The sequence below is a fragment of the Bos indicus genome, chromosome 2 (assembly GCF_029378745.1).
Source record: "Bos indicus isolate NIAB-ARS_2022 breed Sahiwal x Tharparkar chromosome 2, NIAB-ARS_B.indTharparkar_mat_pri_1.0, whole genome shotgun sequence".
Taxonomy (NCBI): domain Eukaryota; kingdom Metazoa; phylum Chordata; class Mammalia; order Artiodactyla; family Bovidae; genus Bos; species Bos indicus.
The window spans coordinates 19,171,013-19,193,971 of NC_091761.1; the positions used below are offsets into that span (position 1 = coordinate 19,171,013).

A 22,959-nucleotide genomic window follows, 5' to 3' on the forward strand; every position below is an offset into this window, starting at 1 on the left:
TAGCACACACCCATGCCACAAAACACTCAGATGACACTCCCAACTCCATGGGGTGTCCTCTGCGAGGGCCCTGATTCTCAGGGGGATGCTCCCCAATTTGATATTTTCTATGGTTTTTAGATCCATCCTGGGAAATCATTCCTTTTCCACAGTCCTCCTTGGTGAGATTCAAAGGTCAAACTCTCTCAGCCTGCTGCTGCTGCTGCTGCTAAGTCGCTTCAGTCGTGTCTGACTCTGTGTGACCCTATAGATGGCAGCCCACCAGGCTCCCCCGTCCCTGGGATTCTCCAGGCAACAACACTGGAGTGGGTTGCCATTTCCTTCTCCAATGCATGAAAGTGAAAAGTGAAAGGGAAGTCGCTCAGTCGTGTCCGACTCTATGGACCCCATGGACTGCAGCCTTCCAGGCTCCTCCGTCCATGGGATTTTCCAGGCAAGAGTACTGGAGTGAGGTGCCATTGCCTTCTCCGTCTCTCAGCCTACTTCCCCTCTAAAGAAGGTCGAGTGCCCAAGGTTTAAGTTTTAGATAGTCACAGGCTTGTGAGGGGGATTTAGCACCAAAAGCCTCTTAAACATTTAGTCACCTTCTCAGGTCTTTGATCCCAGTCATCTCCATTTGCTAATAATCATTCCCACAGTTAGATACTATACAAACTTCTTAGATCTCCTTTATTTCTTTGATTCCTTACATTCAGGAACAAGGAAATATAGCACAGGTACATCTTTATTTCTCTCTTGACAGTTAATCCGTAGTATTTGGTGCCCAGTATTTGGCACCAGTGAGAAAACCATGTAGTCAAAAATTATTTCTCTGGGCCATTTTGTCTAATTGAAAGGATGTTGTGTGTGTCCCCTAATTCATTCAGAGTTTTTAACTGAGTGTCACTGGCCACACCTTCTATTTCATTCTTGTTGTGAGGCTAAGTCAGTCTCGAGATCTTTGTCATTCAAAATGTATCTCAACTTTTACTTTCACAGTTTGGGGTTAAAAAGCAGCTTCATATTCTATCCCTATAGGACCCAGAATTTATGATTTTCTCTGTTCCCTTTCATTTCTGATTATACACCTGCCAACCCTTTTCTGAGCTCACTTCTTATAATACCTAGCAAAACAGTCAATAGCAGCCATCACGTGCTATTAACTTTCTTTTTAATCTAAACTTTATTTTTAATTCTTTTCTAATCTCTTCCCCTAAGGCTGTAAGTTCTAGATACAGTATTTGCTTTATTTCCATGAGAACTATACAAACTATTTTGCCACCATGTAAGATGGATCATCATCCCTACAGCTTCTAACAACCATTTCCTCACTTTTTTATACCTGACTCTCAAGCCACATATTTTAGGGTTTTTTCCTTTCTTTCTTTTCCTTCCTTCCTTTCTGTTGAATAGCAGTACCTCGCTTCCATACCAATTTTTGTGTTAGTCAAGGCTAAGCTAGGCTTGACTGCAGTAACAAATATATTCTCAAATGCAGTTGCTGAACACAAATGAAAGTTTTTATCTTGCTCACATCACGGCTTGGTGCAGGTGGTGCTGTTTTCCTACAGACTCTCCTCCAATAAATAGACTTTCTTCCAACTGAGTCTTGGTGTTCACTTTGGCGTGACGTGATTGAAGTGGTTCAGACAGTTAAGAATCCACCAACAACGCCAATAAACGTCTGTCTCGTCAAAGCTATGGTTTTTCCAGCAGTCATGTATGGATGTGAGAGTTGAAGTATAAAGAAAGCTGAGTGCTAAAGAATTGATGCTTTTGAACTGTGGTGTTGGAGAAGACTCTTGAGAGTCCCTTGGACTGCAAGGACATCCAACCAGTCCATCCTAAAGGAAATCAGTCCTGAATATTCATTGGAAGGACTGATGCTGAAGCTGAAACTCCAATACTTTGGCCACCTGATGCGAAGAGCTGATTCATTAGAAAAGACCCTGATGCTGGAAAAGATTGAGGGCAGGAGGAGAAGGGGACGACAGAGGATGAGATGGTTGGATGGCATCACCAACTCGATGGACATGAGTTTGAGAAAGCTCCGGGGGTTGGTGATGGACAGGGAAGCCTGGCGTAATGCAGTCCATGGGGTCGCAAAGAGTCAGACATAACCGAACAAATGAACTGAACTGAACTGACCATGCTGGAGACTGGATTCAATCCCCCGGTCAGGAAGAGCCCCTGGAGAACAGAATGGCTACCCACTCCTGTACTCTTGCCTGGAGAATCCCATGAACAGAGGAACCTGGTGGGCTACAGTCCATGGGGTCGCAGAGTCAGAAACGACTGAGCAATAAGCATGCGCACATGCTTGAAGTTAAAAAGCAGGTTATGGTGGAGAATTTGTTGGTCGCATAGCTTATTTCTTCATCTGTGCCCACCTTTCCCTCCCTCATGTGGGATGGCCTCCCTTAAAATAAAGTTTGGGAATATACTGCAGAGAAGATGTAGGTGACTTTTCCAGGTACTATGGGGAGTGGCCTCTATGATAGGGGTGGAAGGTGGTGGAGAGTAGGAAGAAGTTAGGAGGATCGAGGATAATAGAGAAGATTAGAAGGGGATGGATGAGGGATGCTGTGCCAGGACCGTCAGGACCCCAGTGAAATGCATGTCACAGATAAAAGGAGCAGCAGCCCAGCTGGGAGTCAGAAAGTGACAAAGTACTTGAAAGGAAAAAAGTTACTGCATTGAGATTGTAGAATGAAGAGGCCCAGTGGCCACTTGTAGGTGGTCTTCTTGATCACTGATATAAATATTATTTTATTTTCAAGATTTGAACGTCTGCTCACTGATGCAGAAACTCATGAGGTCAGGGAAATAAAACATAAAACCCTGTTTTTCCAAATGTTTCCATCAGAAATCTAAAAAAAAAATCACAACTCTAAAGATCTCACTTTTGTCTCCAAATTGAATGAGTTAAATATTTTCAAAAACGTACTCACTTCTAGTAGGATGTTAGGAAACAGTTGGACATAAACAACAGAAACTTCTTTTAAAAATAGAAATATATTTCCAATTTCCTGGATGCTGATTTTTTTTTAATTCCCTTTGAAAACGTTTTTTCACTGGAGTCTCTTTCACTTTGCCTTACTTGCACACAGGACTCTAAGCATGTGGGTTTCCCCAGTCATCCCCCAAGGCCTGATTAGCATCTCAATTTCCTTCTTTAATAAAAAATTCAATCAGGAGCCACTTAATAGGCCTGCTTGGGTTTTTAAGTACAAATGAAACAGTGGTACAAGTTGAGCTGTGAAGGAAGCTCAGGGGAGATAGCCAAGACCACTTTAGAAAGCTCAATACAAGGATTTTGTTTTAATTTCTTTGCTTTCCAGGGACTACTGACCTCTTCAGGACTCCACCTTGGGGTGACCTGCTATACACACGTACATTCTTTAGTGCAAAAGATCCACCTCAGAGGAGTCCGAGGGAGAGTTCTGGAAACTGATTAGTGAGGCCAGGTCCTTAGAGGGCCATTTCTTCTCTAAAGGAAAGCCAGAGAGCAACAGGAGAGGCTTAGAGTGCTAATGTGAAAGGCAGTGGCAGAGACTGGAGAGAAGTGAACCGGAATCCTAGGAAGATTCAGCCAGTTCCAATGTCTAAAATCTGCGCTGGCCATTTCATTTGTTAATAAATGACTTTATACTTGCCACTCTCAGATGTGTGTGTATGTTACATATTCTTTTTGTTTTATCAATGGCTACCATTTATGGTTGATAAAATCTCTTGAGAGATATATTTAGGTAAATGATCTTGATTCTCTGCACTTGACCAAAATTAAGCCACTCTAACCTTTGCCAGACCTAAGAACCTCATCTTTATAAGAACCTGGAATTAGCCTGGAAATCAGATCTTCTTGCCATCAAGTTGTCTGGAATTTGTTTTCCGTTTTTTCAACAGTTTGTAAATCCAGCTAGTTCATCTCAGAGATTTCCCAGATGTTCACCACGGTGTTGTTGAAAATATCCGGTCAGCCCTTATCTGTTATATCAGTTTTCTTCCCATAAACCTATTGATAGAAGCACAGGACGTGGGGGCGGGGGTGGGAAATCTCTATAAGCCTGACCGTGATCAGTAGCTTCTGATCATCCATGCTAATAGATGAAAAGTAGAAAAATATATGTTCTTACTTTGGAAATATCTGTGTGGTTTACAGTAGAACAGCCATTCCATTGTGCTTGTTAACAACTAGAACCCACCATAAATAAACAGTTATTTACTATGTGGATGGAGACAGCCTAAAACCAAATCACATTCTTCAAGTCATATCATAACATACTATAGGACTTTCCTGGTGGTACAGTGGATAAGAATATACCTGCCAATGCAGGGGACATGGGTTGGATCCCTGATCCGGGAAGATTCTACATACTGCTGAGCAACTAAGCCTGTGCAACCACTGAAGACCTTTCACCTAGAGCCTGTGCTCCACAGCAAGAGAAGCCACTGCAGCCAGAAGTCCACACACTGCAGTGAAGAGGAGCCCCTGCTCACCACACCTAGCAGCCCACAAGCAGCAACCATGACCCAGTGCAGCCAAAAATAAATAAATAATTATTTTCAAAAAAATACCAAAAAGTCTGGTATGAACAATGAATCTGGCATTAGTCCTGCCCCTTGACTGATTGCTACAGTAGGAAGCAAAGGGTGGGCCCTGGGGTTAACCCTTCCAGAGTGCACACAAATACTGGTAGGGGGATGCGGTTAAAAAGTTTCTATGATGGCAGAGTGTAGCCAGGCTAAAATATGTGTGCAACAGAGTTAAAAAATCTGCACAGAAACAACCAAACGTTGGCTGAATTATTATTACAAATACAGTATGATAATCTGTTATAACGTCAATTATTATTAGGTTATTATTTGCTTCATTTTTCTGGATAAGAACATTCCCTCCCTTGAAGGTTACATATCCATGCCTCATCTGAATATGTAAGCTCTACTCTCAGAGATTGTCTATTGGCATGTGTCTAAGGATTGCAACTGTACTTCAACTCTATTTCAATAAATAAAAATACAATGCACAAGATCTGATTAAAAGGAAATCAGGTTCATTGATTAAATTCTGTCATACTTTCAAACACAAAAGGTTAATGAACTTCCTCATACGCTTTTCAAATGATAGTCTGTCTTGAAGGCAACTGCCATAGACATAAGCCAGAAATAACTTCTACGTCTCATGATGAATTACATATCCCCATTAATTAAAATGTTTTTGTGTTTCAGGTGGCTGAACTTGTAACCAGCGAGTTCTTTGAACAAGGCGATCGGGAGAGAGCAGAACTGAAACTCACCCCTTCAGTAAGATTGTCCTTTTCTTATGATGTATTTACCCTTTCGAATGACATTTCAAAATAACTTCAGATTGCACCTTGAAAGGCTGAGAATGAATTTAAGGAAGCACTCTTGAAAGTTTCAAACTTCAATTAAACTTAGATGCTAAACACTGTTATTCCCAGGTTTCTGGTTAAGAGGGCTGATGACTTAACAAGCATTTCCCGTGTTCCCACACTGGGAGAAGTAGGCACAAGGGAGGATTGCAGAGCAGTACTTGAATAACTCAAAGCCCAGGGCTGGTGCTTCATATGCAGTCAGTGGCTATGTTGAAACAGAAATACAGGGGAAAAAAAAAACAACAAACCTAAAGGCAAGCTGTCCAGCCTTGAGAGGCTAGAACAGGCAGGTGCAGTAAATAATGGATAATCTGGATTTTACTTTCCAATTTTGAACTTTTCCAAATTCTGAAAGCAAATCCTTTCAAGTCTCTGTTTCTTTTTTTGCAAAATGAAAAGTTGCACCTGAGAAGCTAGGTTCTGCTGATTGAAATGCTGTTTTTATTGGATTCCACCATTCAGTTACTATTTGAGAATGCTTACCCTAGGCTAAGGATGATTCTGTTTTTACCCATCAGAAAACAAAGATATAAATGCCCCAGTCGCCAGCCACAGGAGGGGGCAGTCTCTTTATTCTTAATGAAAGAGTAGCTCAAAACATATCACCCAATGATCCAAGAATGGTCCAGAGTATTCTAAAGTCTGCCAGAGCACAGAAGATTCAATGCAGCTCAAGGAATGTGTCAGTTATCAAGAGTGTCTGTTTATGAAGATTCAGATCAACTAGGTTTTGAATATTTGTAAGATCTTCAAGTTTTAAAACATTTTCCTTTACTGACATTTAAAAACAAGGAAAAGCAGCAGAAGAGCTCCTAGCTTGAAGAGTTTCACCTGTTTGAAGTCAGAACTCAGACTTACTAATTTTGACTATTCTTTATTTGTTGTTGACCCATAATAGATCAGGAGACTACATAAGTTAACACACCCATCAATTATTTTAATTTCCAAAGCAATATCTGTTTATACTGTTTTCAAAACATTCCTTTGTTCTTTTTTGGTGGTGTCATCAAATTTGGTTCTAAAATAAAGATGCTAAATTGGAATACATAGTTAATGTGTAAAACATAGTACAACCCAAATTTCTGCCAGCTATTAGTATATCCATTTTCAAGTAAAAGCTTGTCTCCTCTTTTAAAAAACTGTTTCCAAGGCCTCCTCTGAAGGCCTTACACTGCAGCAATACCACAGGTCATTTAATTAAATGGAAAAAATATGAGTTAATTGCCAGCATTGACAGGCTGGCAGGTGTAGTGGTGCAGCACTAAGGAACTTTTGTAGAGTCAGGTAAGGGCTTTTCTGGAGACATAAATGAAATTACTTTTGTGGTGGAAACATAGCTGTACGTGCTACTGTCTCCCCATAGGGGCCTACTTAATACGACTGAAGACCATCTCCTCAGGAGGGGCCTGGCTGCTGTAACAGGAGTATTCCACATTAGTGCTTTTCCAGAAATGTCTAGAAATGTGCACACCCAGATCTGACACCTTCTGTATCCATTATTCCTTGATATTTAGGGATAAAATTGTCCAAGAGCCCTTTCAGGTGTCATAGTCCTAAAGGTCAACAGAGTAACTTCATCCAAATTAATACTGGAAGCAGTGAGTCGGTTAACAGAACATGCTTGACCACCTTCAAGTATTAAGCATTAGGCTGAACCGCAGTGCATCGAGACATGAGGCAGCACCATCTTCCCCGCCCTCAAGAAGCTTGTCAACTGGCAGGAAATATGGACATTAAATACATTTTCACTTGGAATCAATTACAAGATGCAAAATTTTGTAAAGGGAAACATAGGACAAAGTGGTATCTCACACTTCCACTCATCAAACATTTGTTGAGAAGTGATTAGTCCAGAAATGACCCCTTACAGACATGGCCCACTGATTTTGGGCAAGGGTGCCAAGATAATGCAATCAAGAAAAAATAATCTATATATCAAATGGTGCTGGGACAATGGAATATCACATGCAGATGAAAATGGACCTTCTCTTTCACCAGACCCTAAAATAAACTCAAAATGCAGCATAGACCTAAATGTTAGAGCTAAAACTATAAACTCTTAGAAAAAAAACAAGATATAAATCTTCTGGATTGGATTCAGCAATGATATTTTAGATATGATACCAAAAGATTAAGAAACAAAAGATAAAATAGAGAAATTGGACTTCATCAAAATAAAAAACTTTGTGTATCAAAGGACACTATCAAAAGAGTGAAAAGACAACCCACAGAATGGGAAAGAATGTTTATAAAGCATTATTTGATACGGGCCTAATGTCTAACCAGTGAAGTTGCTCAGTCATGTCTGACTCTTTGCGATCCCATGGACTGTAGCCTACCAGGCTCCTCCATCCATGGAATTTTCCAGGCAAGAGTACTGGAGTAGGTTGCCATTTCCTTTTCCAGGGGATCTCCCCGACCCAGGGATCGAACCCAGGTCTCCCACATTGCAGGCAGACACTTTACCATCTGAGCCACCAGGGAAGCCTGCCTAATGTCTAGGATATATACAAAATATTGCAATATATATAAGCTATTATATAAATGTATAAAATGTTTTATAAAATATATAATATATAAAAACTATTGCAACTCAACAACAGAAAGACAACACATTTTTTAATGGGTAAAGGATATGAATAAACATTTCTCTAAAGAATATATATAAGTGGCCAATAAGCACATGAATAAAAATCATTAGTCATCAGGGAAATACAAATCAAAACTGCAGTGAGATACCACTTCACACCCACTAAGATGACTATAATCAAAAAGACAGACAGTAACAAGAGTTGGCAAGAATGTGGAGAAATTGGAAGTTTGTACATTGCTGGTGGGAGTTTAAATGATGCAGCTGCTTTGGAAACAGTTTGGCAGTTCCTCAAAACATTAAACACCAGGGTTACCATGTGGCAAGCAGTTCTACCTCTAATTATAACCCCAAGAGAAACAAAAGCATCCATCCACACAATAAAACTTGAATGTAGTAGCATTATACATAATAAAAGGTTGAAACAACCCAAATGTCCATCTACTGATAAATGGATAAATAAAATATGGTATATCTATATGAGGAAATATCATTTGGCAATAAAAATGAAGTGGTGATGTGAGCTTACACAGTAAACCTTGAAAACATTATGCTAAGTTAAAAAAGCCCATCACAAAAGACCACATATCATATGATTCCATGAACATAAAATGTGAACAGACATTTGTCTGCAGAACAGACAAATCTATAAAGGCAGAAAGTGATTTTGTGAACTGCCTAAGTACTAGGGGATTTGGGGAAGAATGAAGAGAGATTGCTAATTGGTATGTGATTTTTTTTTTCCCTTGGAGTGATAAAAATGTTCTAAAATTGACTGTTGTAATGGTTGCACAGCTAATTGTGAATATTTTTAAAGTGAATTTTAAAAAAAGTATATCCTATGCACCATAAAGAGTCATTAAACAAAAAAGAAAATTTCAGATAACATTGAGAACTATAGACAGGGTAAAACAGAATAATGTTTTTTAAATGGTTTTAAAACATTTAAATGTTTTTAAATCTTGGACATACTGAACCAAGATCCATGTAGTTCACAGAAACCAGCCCTTCCTCCAGCACGTTTCGCAGTGTTCTTGGAGTGCCTAGTCCTCCTTCCTGATATTTACATTCCACATGGCAGTCAAGGATGAGCGGGCCAGTGGGAGGCAGTGACCTTCTCCCTAATTTGGAAATACTTTCCTCAGCAGCACCCTTATATCTTCTTGTGAGCCTCAGCAGTAAATGATTTGGGCCCCACCCAGTCTCACCTTTGTTCCTAAGTCTAAAGGATGCAGGACTTTTCAACATATATGGACCAAGGACATGTCACGAGTCTGCCCTCATGACCTTTGTGAATACCAACATGATGTGGATGCCACATTTTATTTAGAAGAAAGACAAACCTACTGTAAGACAGTAAGGCGGAGCGGGGTTGCTTCTTAGACCCTGGCCTTACCCTTTAAGAATAAAGGAATTAGCCTTTACCTATCCCTGAGCTGGTCATGTCCGTGACACATTTGATACAGCACCTGGAATCTGCAGCATACTTAATAATGTTATGACTCCTGCTTAATGCTTTACAGTAAAAGCCATTGTGTGGGTGTCATCTAAGTTAAAGACAATCTCATTTGTATCTGGGCAAAACATTTCATGTGTTTCTATTTAAAATTTATTGATAAGTTGAATCTATACCTGAAAATATACCCTCTGGCAATAAAGTTTATATACATAAGTGAAAGTGAAGTCGCTCAGTCGTGTCCGACTCTTAGCGACCCCATGGACTACAGCCCACCAGGTCCTCCGTCCATGGGATCTTCCAGGCAAGAGTACTGGAGTGGGGTGCCATTGTCTTCTCCCTTAACAGCGGCTAGACATATTATATTTAGTTGGAGCTGGTATACTTGGTGACAGTCTTAGTGCCCTTGGACACGGCGTGCTTGGCCAGCTCCCCAGGTAGCAGCAAGCGCAGGGCGGTCTGGATCTCCCCGGATGTGATAGTCGAGCGCTTGTTGTAATGCGCGATGCCTCGCATAAGAACAAAGGGAGGGACATTCCCACTGGAGTACACTGGGCAGAGTTTGTCCAAGGAATCCAGTTTAGCCGTCCAGTGACAACCAAGTGTCTCTCCTTTTGTGACTGCCCAACAGAAATATATCACTTCTTCTCAAAAATTTTCTAACATTAAAATATCATCAAGTTTAAAGGTTGGGAATGAGGAGAGAATGGGTACTTCCCCCCATTATCCATCCCTACCAGTTTCCTCCGACCATGGGATTTTCCAGGCAAGAATACTGGAGTGGGTTGCCATTTCCTTCTCCAATTATCCGTCTAGTGATAGATAAAAATTTAGGAATTTTTTAATGACAGGACTGTATTGAAAAACACACAAAATTGTCCCCACTCTGAAAAATTAACACAAATAGTTCCTATTCAAAATGACATTGCTTTTAAGGATCTTTTCCAATCTATTCCATACTCTCTCACTATAAAAATAAAAGCCTGCACTATTTTGTGGCAATAAAACATTCTCCCTTCCTTTGACTTGTACCCAGTTCTCAGTGACCTGATGACTTGATTTAGTAGCAGTTACCTATATCTGAAGACAGATTTTGGCCCCAAGGAGTTGCATGCTATAAAGTCCAAATAAATCCGCTTACAAATCTCATAAAAGAGGTGAAAATACCTTATTTCTCATCACAGATAAAGGAAAAGAAAGTACGTGTAAAGGTTGATTGTGATTTGTGACGTGTTCAGTTGGTAAAAATCGGATCATTGTGGCGTTTGACAAAGCACCCGTAAAGTCTCTGGTGTAATAAAGCAAGGCTCTCCTCCCCTATTCCAGGCTATTTTTGATCGGAACCGGAAGGATGAGCTGCCTCGGTTGCAACTGGAGTGGATTGATAGCATCTGTATGCCTTTGTATCAGGTAATCATGATCCGAGAGGGTCTGTGTGTCTTCACCGGGCCAGGAAGGAAAAGTGTATGTACCACGTTTTCAGAAGCATTGGTTTTAGGACACCCTCCCAGGGTATGTGTGTTGCCAGGAATGGTGGTTGCAGCTTATCTTTTCTCGGATTTCTGATCAGTCCACTGAGAAGAGTGGGTACTCGGAACCCAAAGACCCGAGTTCTCCTTGGGCCTCAGCTCCCTCATCTATAAACCAGGTATCGTAATATTATCTCTCAGTATTTCTCAAATTGTGCCCCTAAGGAACAGAAATGTCCATCCATAGCCTAGTGAATATCTTATTAGAAAGAGGTCTCAGGCCCAATAATTGGGGCTTCCCTGTGGCTCAGACAGTAAAGAATCTGCCTGCAACACAGGAGACGTGGGTTCTATCCCTGGATCAGGAAGATCCCCTGGAGAAGGGACTGGCAACCCACTCCAGTATTCTTGCCTGGAGAATCCCATGGACAGAGGAGTCTGGCAGGCTACAGTCCATGGGGTCACAAAAAGTCAGACATAACTGACTATCACTTTCACTTTCTTTTCCTGCACATTAAAATACTGAAGGCTTGGAAAAGGACTTCAGGAAAGAAACACGTTTAACCTTGATTAATTCTGAGTTTCTTAAACATTTGACCATGGACATCTCTTTCAGTTTTTTTACCATTTTTCTTTTACTTTTATTAATATCATGTGAGACTTGAGAGTTCCATGAAACATAGTTTTCTGCTTTGACCCTCTGGCCTGGGCCACAGGGTTTTGTAAAGCCTCTTCCATCTTAAATATCTGCCTCTGTCTGAGATGCGTGACAAAAGGCAGCCACTGAACCCTGAGTGAGGTGGTTTCCAACTCTGCTGTGTGGGCTTGAGACCCTGCTTCTGGCAAGGAGACAGTGTCACCAGCTCCGGATGTTCACACTCCACTCTCTGAGTAGGAGTAGAGCTGACATCAGTTAACACTCAAACTTTAGTGCACACTGGCTTTTAATCCTACTTCTATGCATTTGCTTTCATGTGAAAAACCTGGTAAGTTCTTTACCCCCTACCTACCTCAATCAGCTTGAGCTGCTTTTTTGACTTCAGAGTGAGAAACGCATGCAGGGAAAGCAAAACGGCTTCATTTCTCACTCTAACTCCATTAAAAACACAGTATTGTTTTTTAAGGACTTCACAACCATTAAGTTTCAGGCTTATCTACCACTTCATTTCCAGCACTTTTAGGAACTGCTGAGCCCTGTCACATTATCCTAAAAAATAAAACAATATAGAATACTGTCTTGAAGATGGAAATGTAATTTTTAATGACTATAAACAACAAAAGTAATTTTTTTTGTTTTATATTATCCATTAAGTACATGATAGCATAAAATCAGAGAAGTAAAGCTTTAAAAGAATCTAAAATGAATTATTTTAATGATACATGGGACATAATGCTCTTTTATTTAAAAATGAAAGATTGGGTGAAATATCAAGAATAAGGTCTACATTGTTATACGAAGATCTTCACCTCTCTTTTCTCCCATCCACTTCTGCCATCCTCACTCCTCTGGTATCTCTGAATAAGCTGGGTTGCCAGGTGTAAGGCCTATAGCTGTTGGGTTAGGTATATCTTGCTTTGCGAAATTGACCTTGACTACCCATGTTGAATTACTTTTTAATTTTACTCACTTTCCTGTGCATTCTTAGGCAATAAATGAGATGAATTTCTTGCAATTAATAAATTCCTTTTACTGTGGGTAAAGCTTAGGTTGTTTTTGTATGGCTGATAAGTTTTCAGCGTTAGTCTGCAAAGCTACTTTGGAATGAAAGTAGCTTTCAACTCTACACAACCCTTCCTACAGGATTAGTTACCGTAAATGCTGGAAAGGACTCTTGTGTGTTTTTCCATGTTAATTTAAATGTTTCATTGCTGGTTCACAATCACCCGGGCTTATTTTTATACTTCCCATTAAATACTTTAAAATCTTCTGGTTAAAAAGTAAGTTATTTTGAATTTAAAATGAAAACAGCAGTTTCCAGAATTTAGGGGGTAATATTACCCCATCATATTATCTATCATTCCTGATTTTTCACATGTTTTACTTTACTACCTAGCTGTGATATTAGATACACTTGCTAATTTTATTCACAGGAAACTGACATATAGAAAGTTCAAGCGACGCTCCCACCAAATCAGATTGCGTCCCACTCATCTGTGGCCTTGGTTTCGCCGTAGTGGCCTCTCTGCTGCCTCATCTCACCTCTGTTGGATGTTCACCCATGATCTTTTCTTACTAAACCAAATGGGGAAAGTCATAGCATCTAAAGAGGAATGTGGAACAAGCTGTTTATAAAAGTTCATATTCATACCTGCTGCTGTATCTTCTCAGTGAACAAAGCATGAAAGTCATGCTCTTTTTTCATCTTATTTTTTAAAAACCTCATGGATTTCATATAAATTCGTTATAATATTTATAAATTATATATAGAATTTTCATATATATTAATTTCTAGACAATTAATATATGTTTATATAGTCATATGAATACATATTTATATGAATATATAAATTGATCTAATTTTGAAATCAACATTCAAAAAGCCCTCAAACTGAAACCTTGTAAAGTGACTTTAATTACCCTCCTTGAGAATCCCTTTTTTGTCCCATCTTGAGCACCTGGATGTTTTTCATTATTTAACTAGATAATCTCACATTATTAACTGTTGATGCTCCGCAATGGAAATGGAATCAGTCAGTGGAGAGGACTCACCATGAGTATGAAGACACAAAATCTTGAGGAAATGACTCACCAAGCATGGAAGGTCCCTAATGTGAGGCTAGTAAAATGTCAAAATGTCTACAGGAATTCAGGTTGTTGCTGGAAGGTCAGTCTGGGTTTTTTAGTGGGGAAGAAAATCCCATGGACGGAGGAGCCTGGTAGGCTGCAGTCCATGGGGTCACAAAGAGTTGGACACGACTGAGCGACTTCACTTTCACTTTTCACTTTCATGCATTGGAGAAGGAAATGGCAACCCACTCCAGTGTTCTTGCCTGGAGAACCCCAGGGACGGGCGAACCTGGTGGGCTGCCGTCTATGGGGTCACACAGAGTCGGACACAACTGACGTGGCTTAGCAGCAGCAGCAGCAGCAGCACTAATAAAGAGTCTGAGAGGATAAAGGCAAACAGGAAAGCATGAAGCTGACAGTAACCCCAAACTGTGAGAGATGACATCATCTTCCTCATTATGGAACATAAGAATGCAGTGTGGCTTTGCTGAGTTAGTCTGGGCAGAGGGCAAAATGATATGGAAGAGTAGCTCTGAGACCTCTTCATGGCCAGAGCCCTGACCCCAAGGTAGAGCAGGTTTGAGTGGCAAGAAACCTCACATAGAGCCTGAAGCAAACAGATACGTACATCATGATCAGAAACCTTCTTGGCAGTCAGAGCAATGTAGAAAGATGAGGGCCCATGAAGAGAGAAGCCAATCAAATGCACTGTCTGGCTGAGGCTGCTGGGTGCAGCCCCAGACAGGAAGGGGCTTGTGGAGGTGAAGATGGAGATGCAGCCCGGCAATAGATACAGATATGGTTCTAGGGCAGCTTTTTTACTTCATTGACTTCTACTGGGTAAAATCAGCTTAAGAGGGTTGTGCTTGGTCAAAATAGATGAAGCACTTTCCACTTCCACTCCAGTTTGCTGAGTTTTGTCTCTTCTCCAAACAAAGAGTAAATTATTAATACTCTGTGGTACCCGAAGGGCTATTTATTTGTGTGCCTAGGTGGGAACCCACAAAAGTACACTGGTAGATTTTGAATGTCCATTGCATCTAAAGTGGAAACTCTTACCTCTGAGACAACTTCAATTCCCAACTTGTGCTTATGCTGAAGGAAAACAATGAAACCCCCCAACCCCTCAAAATCTGTTCAACAGGAACTTTCCAGAGTAATCTAGTGATTGACTGAAAGTGACTGAAAGAAAATATATAAACATACCTCATAAAGTAATGGGTCGGGAAGGAACATGCAGAGCATAGTCCCAGACCCATGGATGGTTCTACAGTAGGGAGATGTGATGTGCTTAAATACACATTTATATGTGCACATAAAATTCTCTAGAACTTGCTCATCGTTTTAATCTTATGTTTCCAAACTTTTCCTTAAAAAAAAAAAAAGAAAAGAAAACGGTCGCAGAAGTCATGATTTATCTGTGACAGCATTTTAATCAGGAAGCATATAGGAAGCCAGGAGTGGGCAGGGAACCATCAAAGCGTGTTCCCCAAGAGAAGACTAAAGCCCTGGTTAGTTAGCTGTCCTAGCAGGGTATCTCGGAGGAACACATTGACATCTGATTCCCTCGCTTTCCGCTGTCTTTGCACCCTGCTGGGGATCCATTAGCCTGCTGCTCAACTTCTTTAGAGAAAGAAAAAACAAAACAAAAAAAAGAACGAAGGAAAAAAACCCCAGACACCATCAAACTTTGAAGTCATTGCTGCACCAGCCTTAGGGATAAACAGAAAACCTGATGTAGCAGCATCACACTGAGCCTGTCTTTGCAATAGCGGGCAAAGCTTTTGCCCTTCATTTTCATTCTCAACTAAGTCAAACTTCAGTGCACCTAGAATTTCAATGAGGCGCTATAAATCATTATAAATCTTCTGTGTGTTAAGGGTTGAGAGAGTTCATTTTTGTTATGAACATAATCAGATTTTCAGCTTATCCCAAACTGGCTCTTGATTTTGGAGTATTTGATCAACAACAACAACAACAAAAAAAGAGCTTGACCTGGCCAGGTTCTAGCTGGAATACTGATCTCCTGTAAAAGAAGATTTTGGCAAGATTTGTGAGAATGTCAAGGCATTTGTGCAACAGGCAGGGCTTCTGAAGTTAGGGTTATAGTAACTTCTGACTTTTTTTCTGCCTTCATTTGTCACGGTTGTTTTGGAAAATGCATTCCACCTGATGCAATTACTAACATGCTTTCTGAAAAGAAGGGAGGAAAAAAAATCTTTAAAATATAGTTCAAGTTGTAGAACCTGGAGTTAGAATTGATAAACTGGAAAAGTAAGGTGCTACACCAAGACAGCTTTTCTGGATACCAAGAAATGAACTTCAAAAACAACTCAATGTTCCCCAGATGATTCATGCCTTGTGTTCAATTTAGAAAAAAAGAAAGAAAAAGTAGTGAGCTGCAGAGTGACTAGTTAGGACTCTCCTCTTAAAAGCCTACAAGGAATAGAATGTGGTTAAAGAGGGGAACAATTTTATCACGTACTTAATAAAAGTAGAACACCACCCAAATCAGTTTCTTATAAATGTTTTCCTCTACGACATTTAGTATTCCTGTGAATGAGAGAAAGGAATAGTTAAGGCTAACTTCTTATTTGTCTCTACAAAGTGGGGGACATATGTGGAATGACATAACTCCAAAAACTCAGGAAGAAAGAAAAGGTGGAAGGGAGGGAAGAAGGAAAGAAGAGAAGGGAGGGAAGAAGGAAAGAAGAGAAGGGAGGGAAGAAAATAACTTCCTATATTCTCTATAATTTATCTGGCTCTGCCTTCTCCTGGTGATGGGTTGGGGGTGTTCAGGGACTGATTTTAAAGCTTCTCGGTTCTTTCTGGTTAAAACAAGTCCTTAGGAAGACTAAAATGTGAATTGTCCTCAGTCAGAACCATTCCTTCTCCCCAGCTGACGTCCAGGTGCTAGGGGAGCTTACCTGTCCTTGTCACGGTTCTGTGGCTGGGGGATGAGAGGGACCGAGTGCCCTGCCTGCCTGCGGGGTCAGGGCTCTGGGTGTGATATGAGGTTGGTCTCTGGGACTGTGGGGTGGCTGCCACAAGCACTCCGTGCAGGGTCTGACCGCTGGCTCTGGCTGCCGCAGCTCTGATCCATGCAGACCATGGTGAGCCGCCACCTGCTTCCTGGTCAGTGCTCATCGGCTGGTTCTCTGTCATCACTCAACCCCTGCAAAAACCCCAGCTACTTTCTCTTCACCCTGCCATCCACACAGCAGCTTTCTCAGTCCTTTCCAATATGCCACCTGGGTAGTGCCAGCTCATTCTAAGAAAGTTCTGTCATTTTCCTGAATTGGGCTCTGAGATTCAAGAGATGAGCCTTCCCCTCATCTTCAGGGTTTGACCCCCCAAGGAACATGGAGCCAGGACACTCACATCTGATCTCATGGCTCGCCTCGGCCCCTCTCTCTCTTTCCTCTTCTCCCTCTCTCCTCCTCTCCTTTCTCTAAGACAGGAATGGGAAGTTTATGAATTTCCTTTTCCTAGTCTGATGGGAACTCTCCTTGTATGGTCTCCTCTATGCTCCCCACGCCAGAGCTTTGTAGTCACACTTGATGATCTGCTTTAGCCAGGCTTGGTTCTTAAGAGATAAGAGTTCTGAAATTTAGAAATCCCCTTTGTGGCTCAGATGGAGATGCAGGATACAGGATGCTTGGGGCTGGTGCACTGGGATGACCCAGAGGGATGGTACAGGGAGGGATGTGGGAAGGGGGTTCAGAATTGGGAACACGTGTACACCCGTGGCAGATTCGTGTTGATGTATGGCAAAACCAATACAATATTGTAAAGTAATTAGCCTCCAATTAAAATAAATAAATTTAAATTAAAAAAAAAAAAAAGAATCTGTGTGCAATGCAGGAGACCAGGGTTTGATCCCTGGGGTGGGAAGATCCCCTGGAGAAGGGACTAGCCACCCACTCGAGTATTCTTGCCTGGAGGATCCCATAGACGGAGGAGCCTGGCGGGAGTCACAAACACTTTCACTTTCACTTTTCTCTCCACACAAAACCAGCACTGAGACTTACTCTCTGAAACCTGAGTGATGAGAGCTTGCTGTTTTTAGCAGGGAGCCACCACTTGCTGAGAGGAGGAAAGTCTGCTGAGCTGATGGGTGGGGAGCCATGGGCGTCATGGTTCAAGTAGAACAAAAATATATTGGCTTGATATTTTCAAATTCTCCTCCTTGTTACACATAGGACAATGCTTTTTGATGCTATAACCCAGTCTGAGAGCTGATAGTAAAACCTGTTCAAAATTTTCTATGTATTATTCAGATCAGATCAGTCACTCAGTCATGTCCGACTCTTTGCAACCCCATGAATCACAGCACACCAGGCCTCCCTGTCCAATACCAACTCCTGGAGTTCACTCAGACTCACGTCCATCGAGTCAGTGATGCCATCCAGCCATCTCATCCTCTGTCGTCCCCTTCTCCTCTTGCCCCCAATCCCTCCCAGCATCAGAGTCTTTTCCAATGAGTCAACTCTTTGCATGAGGTGGCCAAAGTACTGGAGTTTCAGCTTTAGCATCACTCCTTCCAAAGAAATCCCAGGGCTGATCTCCTTCAGAATGGACTGGTTGGATCTCCTTGCAGTCCAAGGGACTCTCAAGAGTCTTCTCCAACACCACAGTTCAAAAGCATCAATTCTTTGGCGCTCAGCCTTCTTCACAGCCAACTCTCACATCCATACATGACCACTGGAAAAACCATAGCCTTGACTAGACAGACCTTTGTTGGCAAAGTAATGTCTCTGCTTTTCAATACGCTATCTAGGTTGATCATAACTTTCCTTCCAAGGAGTAAGCATCTTTTAATTTCATGGCTGCAGTCACCATCTGCAGTGATTTTGGAGCCCAGAAAAATAAAGTCTGACACTGTTTCCCCATAGATTTCCCATGAAGTGATGGGACCAGATGCCATGATCTTCGTTTTCTGAATGTTGAGCTTTAAGCCAACGTTTTCACCCTCCACTTTCACTTTCATCAAGAGGCTTTTGAGTTCGTCTTGACTTTCTGCCATAAGGGTGGTGTCATCTGCATATCTGAGGTTATTGATATTTCTCCCGGCAATCTTGATTCCAGCTTGTCCTTCTTCCAGCCCAGCGTTTCTCATGATGTACTCTGCATATAAGTTAAATAAACAGGGTGACAATATACAGCCTTGACGTACTCCTTTTCCTATTTGGAACCAGTCTGTTGTTCCATGTCCAATTCTAACTGTTGCTTCCTGACCTGCATACAAATTTCTCAAGAGGCAGGTTAGGTGGTCTGGTATTCCCATCTCTTTCAGAATTTCCCAGTTTCTTGTGATCCACACAGTCAAAGGCTTTGGCATAGTCAATAAAGCAGAAATAGATGTTTTTCTGGAACTCTCTTCCTTTTTCCATGATCCAGTGGATGTTGGCAATTTGATCTCTGGTTCCTCTGCCTTTTCTAAAACCAGCTTGAACATCAGGAAGTTCACGGTTCACATATTGCTGAAGCCTGGCTGGAGAATTTTGAGCATTACTTTACTAGCGTGTGAGATGAGTGCAATTGTGCGGTAGTTTGAGCATTCCTTGTCATTGCCTTTCTTTGGGATTGGAATGAAAACTGACCTATTCCAGTCCTGTGGCCACTGCTGAGTTTTCCAAATTTGCTGGCATATTGAGTGCAGCACTTTCACAGCATCATCTTTCAGGATTTGGAATAGCTCAACTGGAATTCCATCACCTCCACTAGCTTTGTTCATAGTGATGCTTTCTAAGGCCCACTTGACTTCACATTCCAGGATGTCTGGCTCTAGGTCAGTCATCACACCATTGTGATTATCTGGGTCGTGAAGATCTTTTTTGTACAGTTCTTCTGTGTATTCTTGCCATCTCTTCTTAATATCTTCTGCTTCTGTTAGGTCCATACCATTTCTGTCCTTTATCGAGCCCATCTTTGCATCAAATTTTCCTTTGGTATCTCTGATTTTCTTGAAGAGATCTCTAGTCTTTCCCATTCTGTTGTTTTCCCCTATTTCTTTGCATTGATTGCTGAAGAAGGCTTTCTTATCTCTTCTTGCTATTCTTTGGAACTCTGCATTCAGATGGAAGAGAAAATATACACATTCAAATGTATCAGTTTTATGAAGTTTATACCCTGTCTTCCAAACTTTTGCCAAAATGATTATTAAAAAAAAAAAAACAACCACTATATCATGGTATTGTCCTGCTTAAAAACCTCAGATTACTACCACCATCTATAAGATACCTCCCAGACTCCTGGGTTAACCCTCTCATTCTGAGGCCCCTGCCTCTTGACCTCTTGTCACGTCACCCAGGCACTTTTTGCCCCAAAGCACAGGGCTCACAAACCCTTTCAGCTGTCTTCCTTTGCCTTTGCTTATCCCTCCCTCCCTCTTCTTTTTGTCTGGAAGAAGTCACCCCAAACTGTCCCCTCCTCTGAGAAAGCTTTTCTCCCCTCAGCACTCTACCGATCTCTGCATAACTACATGTAACCCTCTGTGTTGTGGTCATCTTTCTGTCTGTCTTTTCTGTTTTCCTTCTGCATTAGATTAGTTTCCTGGAACCATCATAGTCCTGGTTCCCAGAACAGTGCCCAGTATATTCAAACCTCTATCAGCTGAATAAACGAGTGAAGAAACAGAAGGGAAAATAATGCAACACAGGACCACAGAATTAATAAGCAGTGGAATGTACGAAGTAGGGTTATAGTGTCATTTTAAATTATTATCTATAAATACATAAAACCTTTCATCAGAGTGTGCACTGCTATATTCCTGCCCATAATCTGAAGTATATGGCCTATGCTATCTTTTTAGAGAGTGGTTTGGTTCTCATCATGGTTGAATTGGCCCTTAATTCTAGTGTAAAAAGACCAGTTTATGGCCATGAATTTTTCAGAGCTTTAACTTTTTCAACTAGGAAATACATAAAATTTTCTTTGCTTCCAGCATTGGCTGAAAATATAGTTATTTTAATATCCAAGTTAATAGGGAGAGCTAACACATGTACACAGATTTCAAGAAGTTTTATATATATACATACAATTTCATGAAGTTACAATACAATGAAACACTAAATTATCATGATTAAAATATAACTTTCCATTGACTTAGAAGACTTTTCAGATCCTCCAGTGCCTGACAGTTATCAAAACAAACATGAAATAGCAATGTGCTCTGCAGGACGAAGTGCTGAATAGCCGAGAGGGCGCATTATTAGAAGAACATTCACGTTCATGTCACGCCCTGCATCGGGCATGGTATGTGGCCAGTGAAGGCATCACACACCTTTGGCTATATCTCACGGTTCTTCCTGCATACCTGACATGCCAGACTGTTTGATTTTGGAGAAAGTCTTCCACCTCCAAAAAATGACTATGATTTGATAAAGCAACCAGCTCTGTGTACATTTTTTTTGTAAACAAAATGGACTTTGATTTATTTCAAGTAGCTTTTAAAAACCTTTTATTTATACAGTAGGACTCAATTTCTATTCATATGCATTTTATGAGCCCAAAACTGCCATCATGAATCTATATTAAAATGCTGGAATCTGGTTTAAAAAAAAAAAGGTTCTAATACACTCCCTAATAAGGCTTTTGAGGGTAGAATTTAAGATAAGATCTGATTCTTCCTATCCAGCTGACCAGCATAAATAACTCTTTTTAAAAGTGTTTCTGCTTTGAACTTATGAAGCTAAAAATCACTTAACCCCAAGTCCATACAAGGCTTGGAATGTTGTCTTAAGTTACTTTCCAGTTCCTCTAGAAAGCATATTTTAAATGCTGATTTACCTCTTCATGACCTCTCTTCTCCTAAGAAGAAAATGGAAAGAAGGAAGAAAGTAAGGGAGGAAAGGAGAGAGGGACGGAGTAAAGGAGGGAGGAAGGAAAGAAAAAAGGGTGGGGTGGGAAAGAGGGAGAAAGAAGAAAACTTTCATTTTTCACTAGGAAAAGAATCAAGTCCTTTTTTAAAGATTGATTTTTGCATTCTAGGGGTGCCTCTCCAAAATTTCTGCAATTTAATGTTCATTTGAAGGGTCAGCATTGTTTTTGCTCCTGGGAAGTGAGGCATGAAATAAACATAAAGTATTCTCATTATGCTGTTGCCAAACAGGTCCTCTATATTGTTTGAAATGTTTCCTAAGAGAATTCAAGGAGGCAATATCTGGATCCTCAGCTATCACTACTCTTATATTTAGTTATCAGAGCTGCAGCTGTAAGATATTAAATAAATCACTCAAGGCACATTGCCTCATCTTAACAAGCAGATGCTAAATGACAATGTGACCAGAGGGAGCCAGGCTCTCAACCTCATGTACAGTGACCATGGCAGCCCAACTGCTGTGCTCACTGTTTTTCATTATAGATGATAATTTAAAATGTTGAGTCTGTTAGGCAGTGTCTAAAACAAAGTTAAAGATGTCTATCAGACTGAGCTTTTGGAAAAGAATTTCAGTATTACAGTCCAGAAAGATACAAAGGTGTCCCTGTGTATACTATCTCAGCAAGCAGACACCTGTTGAATACTGACTCTAGTGGCCACTGGATAAGGGCTTGCTTGAATTTTAAAGTTTACAAGCATTGTAATTTGACCCCAACTCTGTGAAGGAAGAAAATACTTCATTCTGGATCCTATAATATCTATGGTTTTAGTTTTATATAGGAGGAAATGAAAACCTACAGAAACTAACGGACTTAACCAGAGTGAAGCGGTTAGTACACAGCAGAGCCAAAATTTCAAAGCCAAGTCCTCTCAGCCTTATTTTGCTGCTTTTTCCCACCATACTGCCCCGAGGAAGTGAAAGTCAGCTCCATTTTTGTCCAGCAGAGCTGTACCTCAGAAACCTCCCATTTACAAAATAAAACTCTGAGTTCTTCAGAGAGGAGGATACAAGGAGCTGAGTAGAGATTCTAGAGAGAGCAGTTCATGGAGTGCTGAATGAGCTAATAGGTTCTGTTTAGCTAGTTACCAGAGAAATACTTTCTCAGAAAGATTTTATGTTAAGTTGTCCTTGACCAAACACTTTGATCTGTGATGGAGTTGATGTTGCCAATTAACAACGGCAGATCGACCTCCCTAGTGTATTCCACACCCTTCTGGGAATTCCATTAATAAAATAACAAGGGAAAAAAATTGGGGGGGGCGGATTTTTAAAGATATAAACATTCTCGGGAAATGAAAAGAAGCTGGAAGAATTTTAAGGAACTCTGATAGAAAAAGCCTACCGTGCCTTGAACAGTCTGTAAGTAAGGATGTTAACAACCTGCTGTTGAGGACCCAGAAGGAAATCGAGGATGTCAGGAGAGAAAATATATATGGCCTCAGAGAATACCTAACTCCT

The 22,959-nt window shown here is 40.8% G+C and overlaps 1 protein-coding gene across 1 annotated transcript in view; it reads left to right on the forward strand.

The window, feature by feature from the left end:
- The window catches only part of PDE11A (phosphodiesterase 11A), a 425,081-nt gene that overhangs the window by 376,033 nt on the left and 26,089 nt on the right, over positions 1 to 22,959 (forward strand). The window contains exons 18-19 of the mRNA XM_070798928.1: positions 5,209 to 5,283; positions 10,748 to 10,831. Coding sequence (XP_070655029.1) covers positions 5,209 to 5,283; positions 10,748 to 10,831 — 159 coding nt within the window. The remainder of the gene's footprint in view (positions 1 to 5,208; positions 5,284 to 10,747; positions 10,832 to 22,959) is intronic.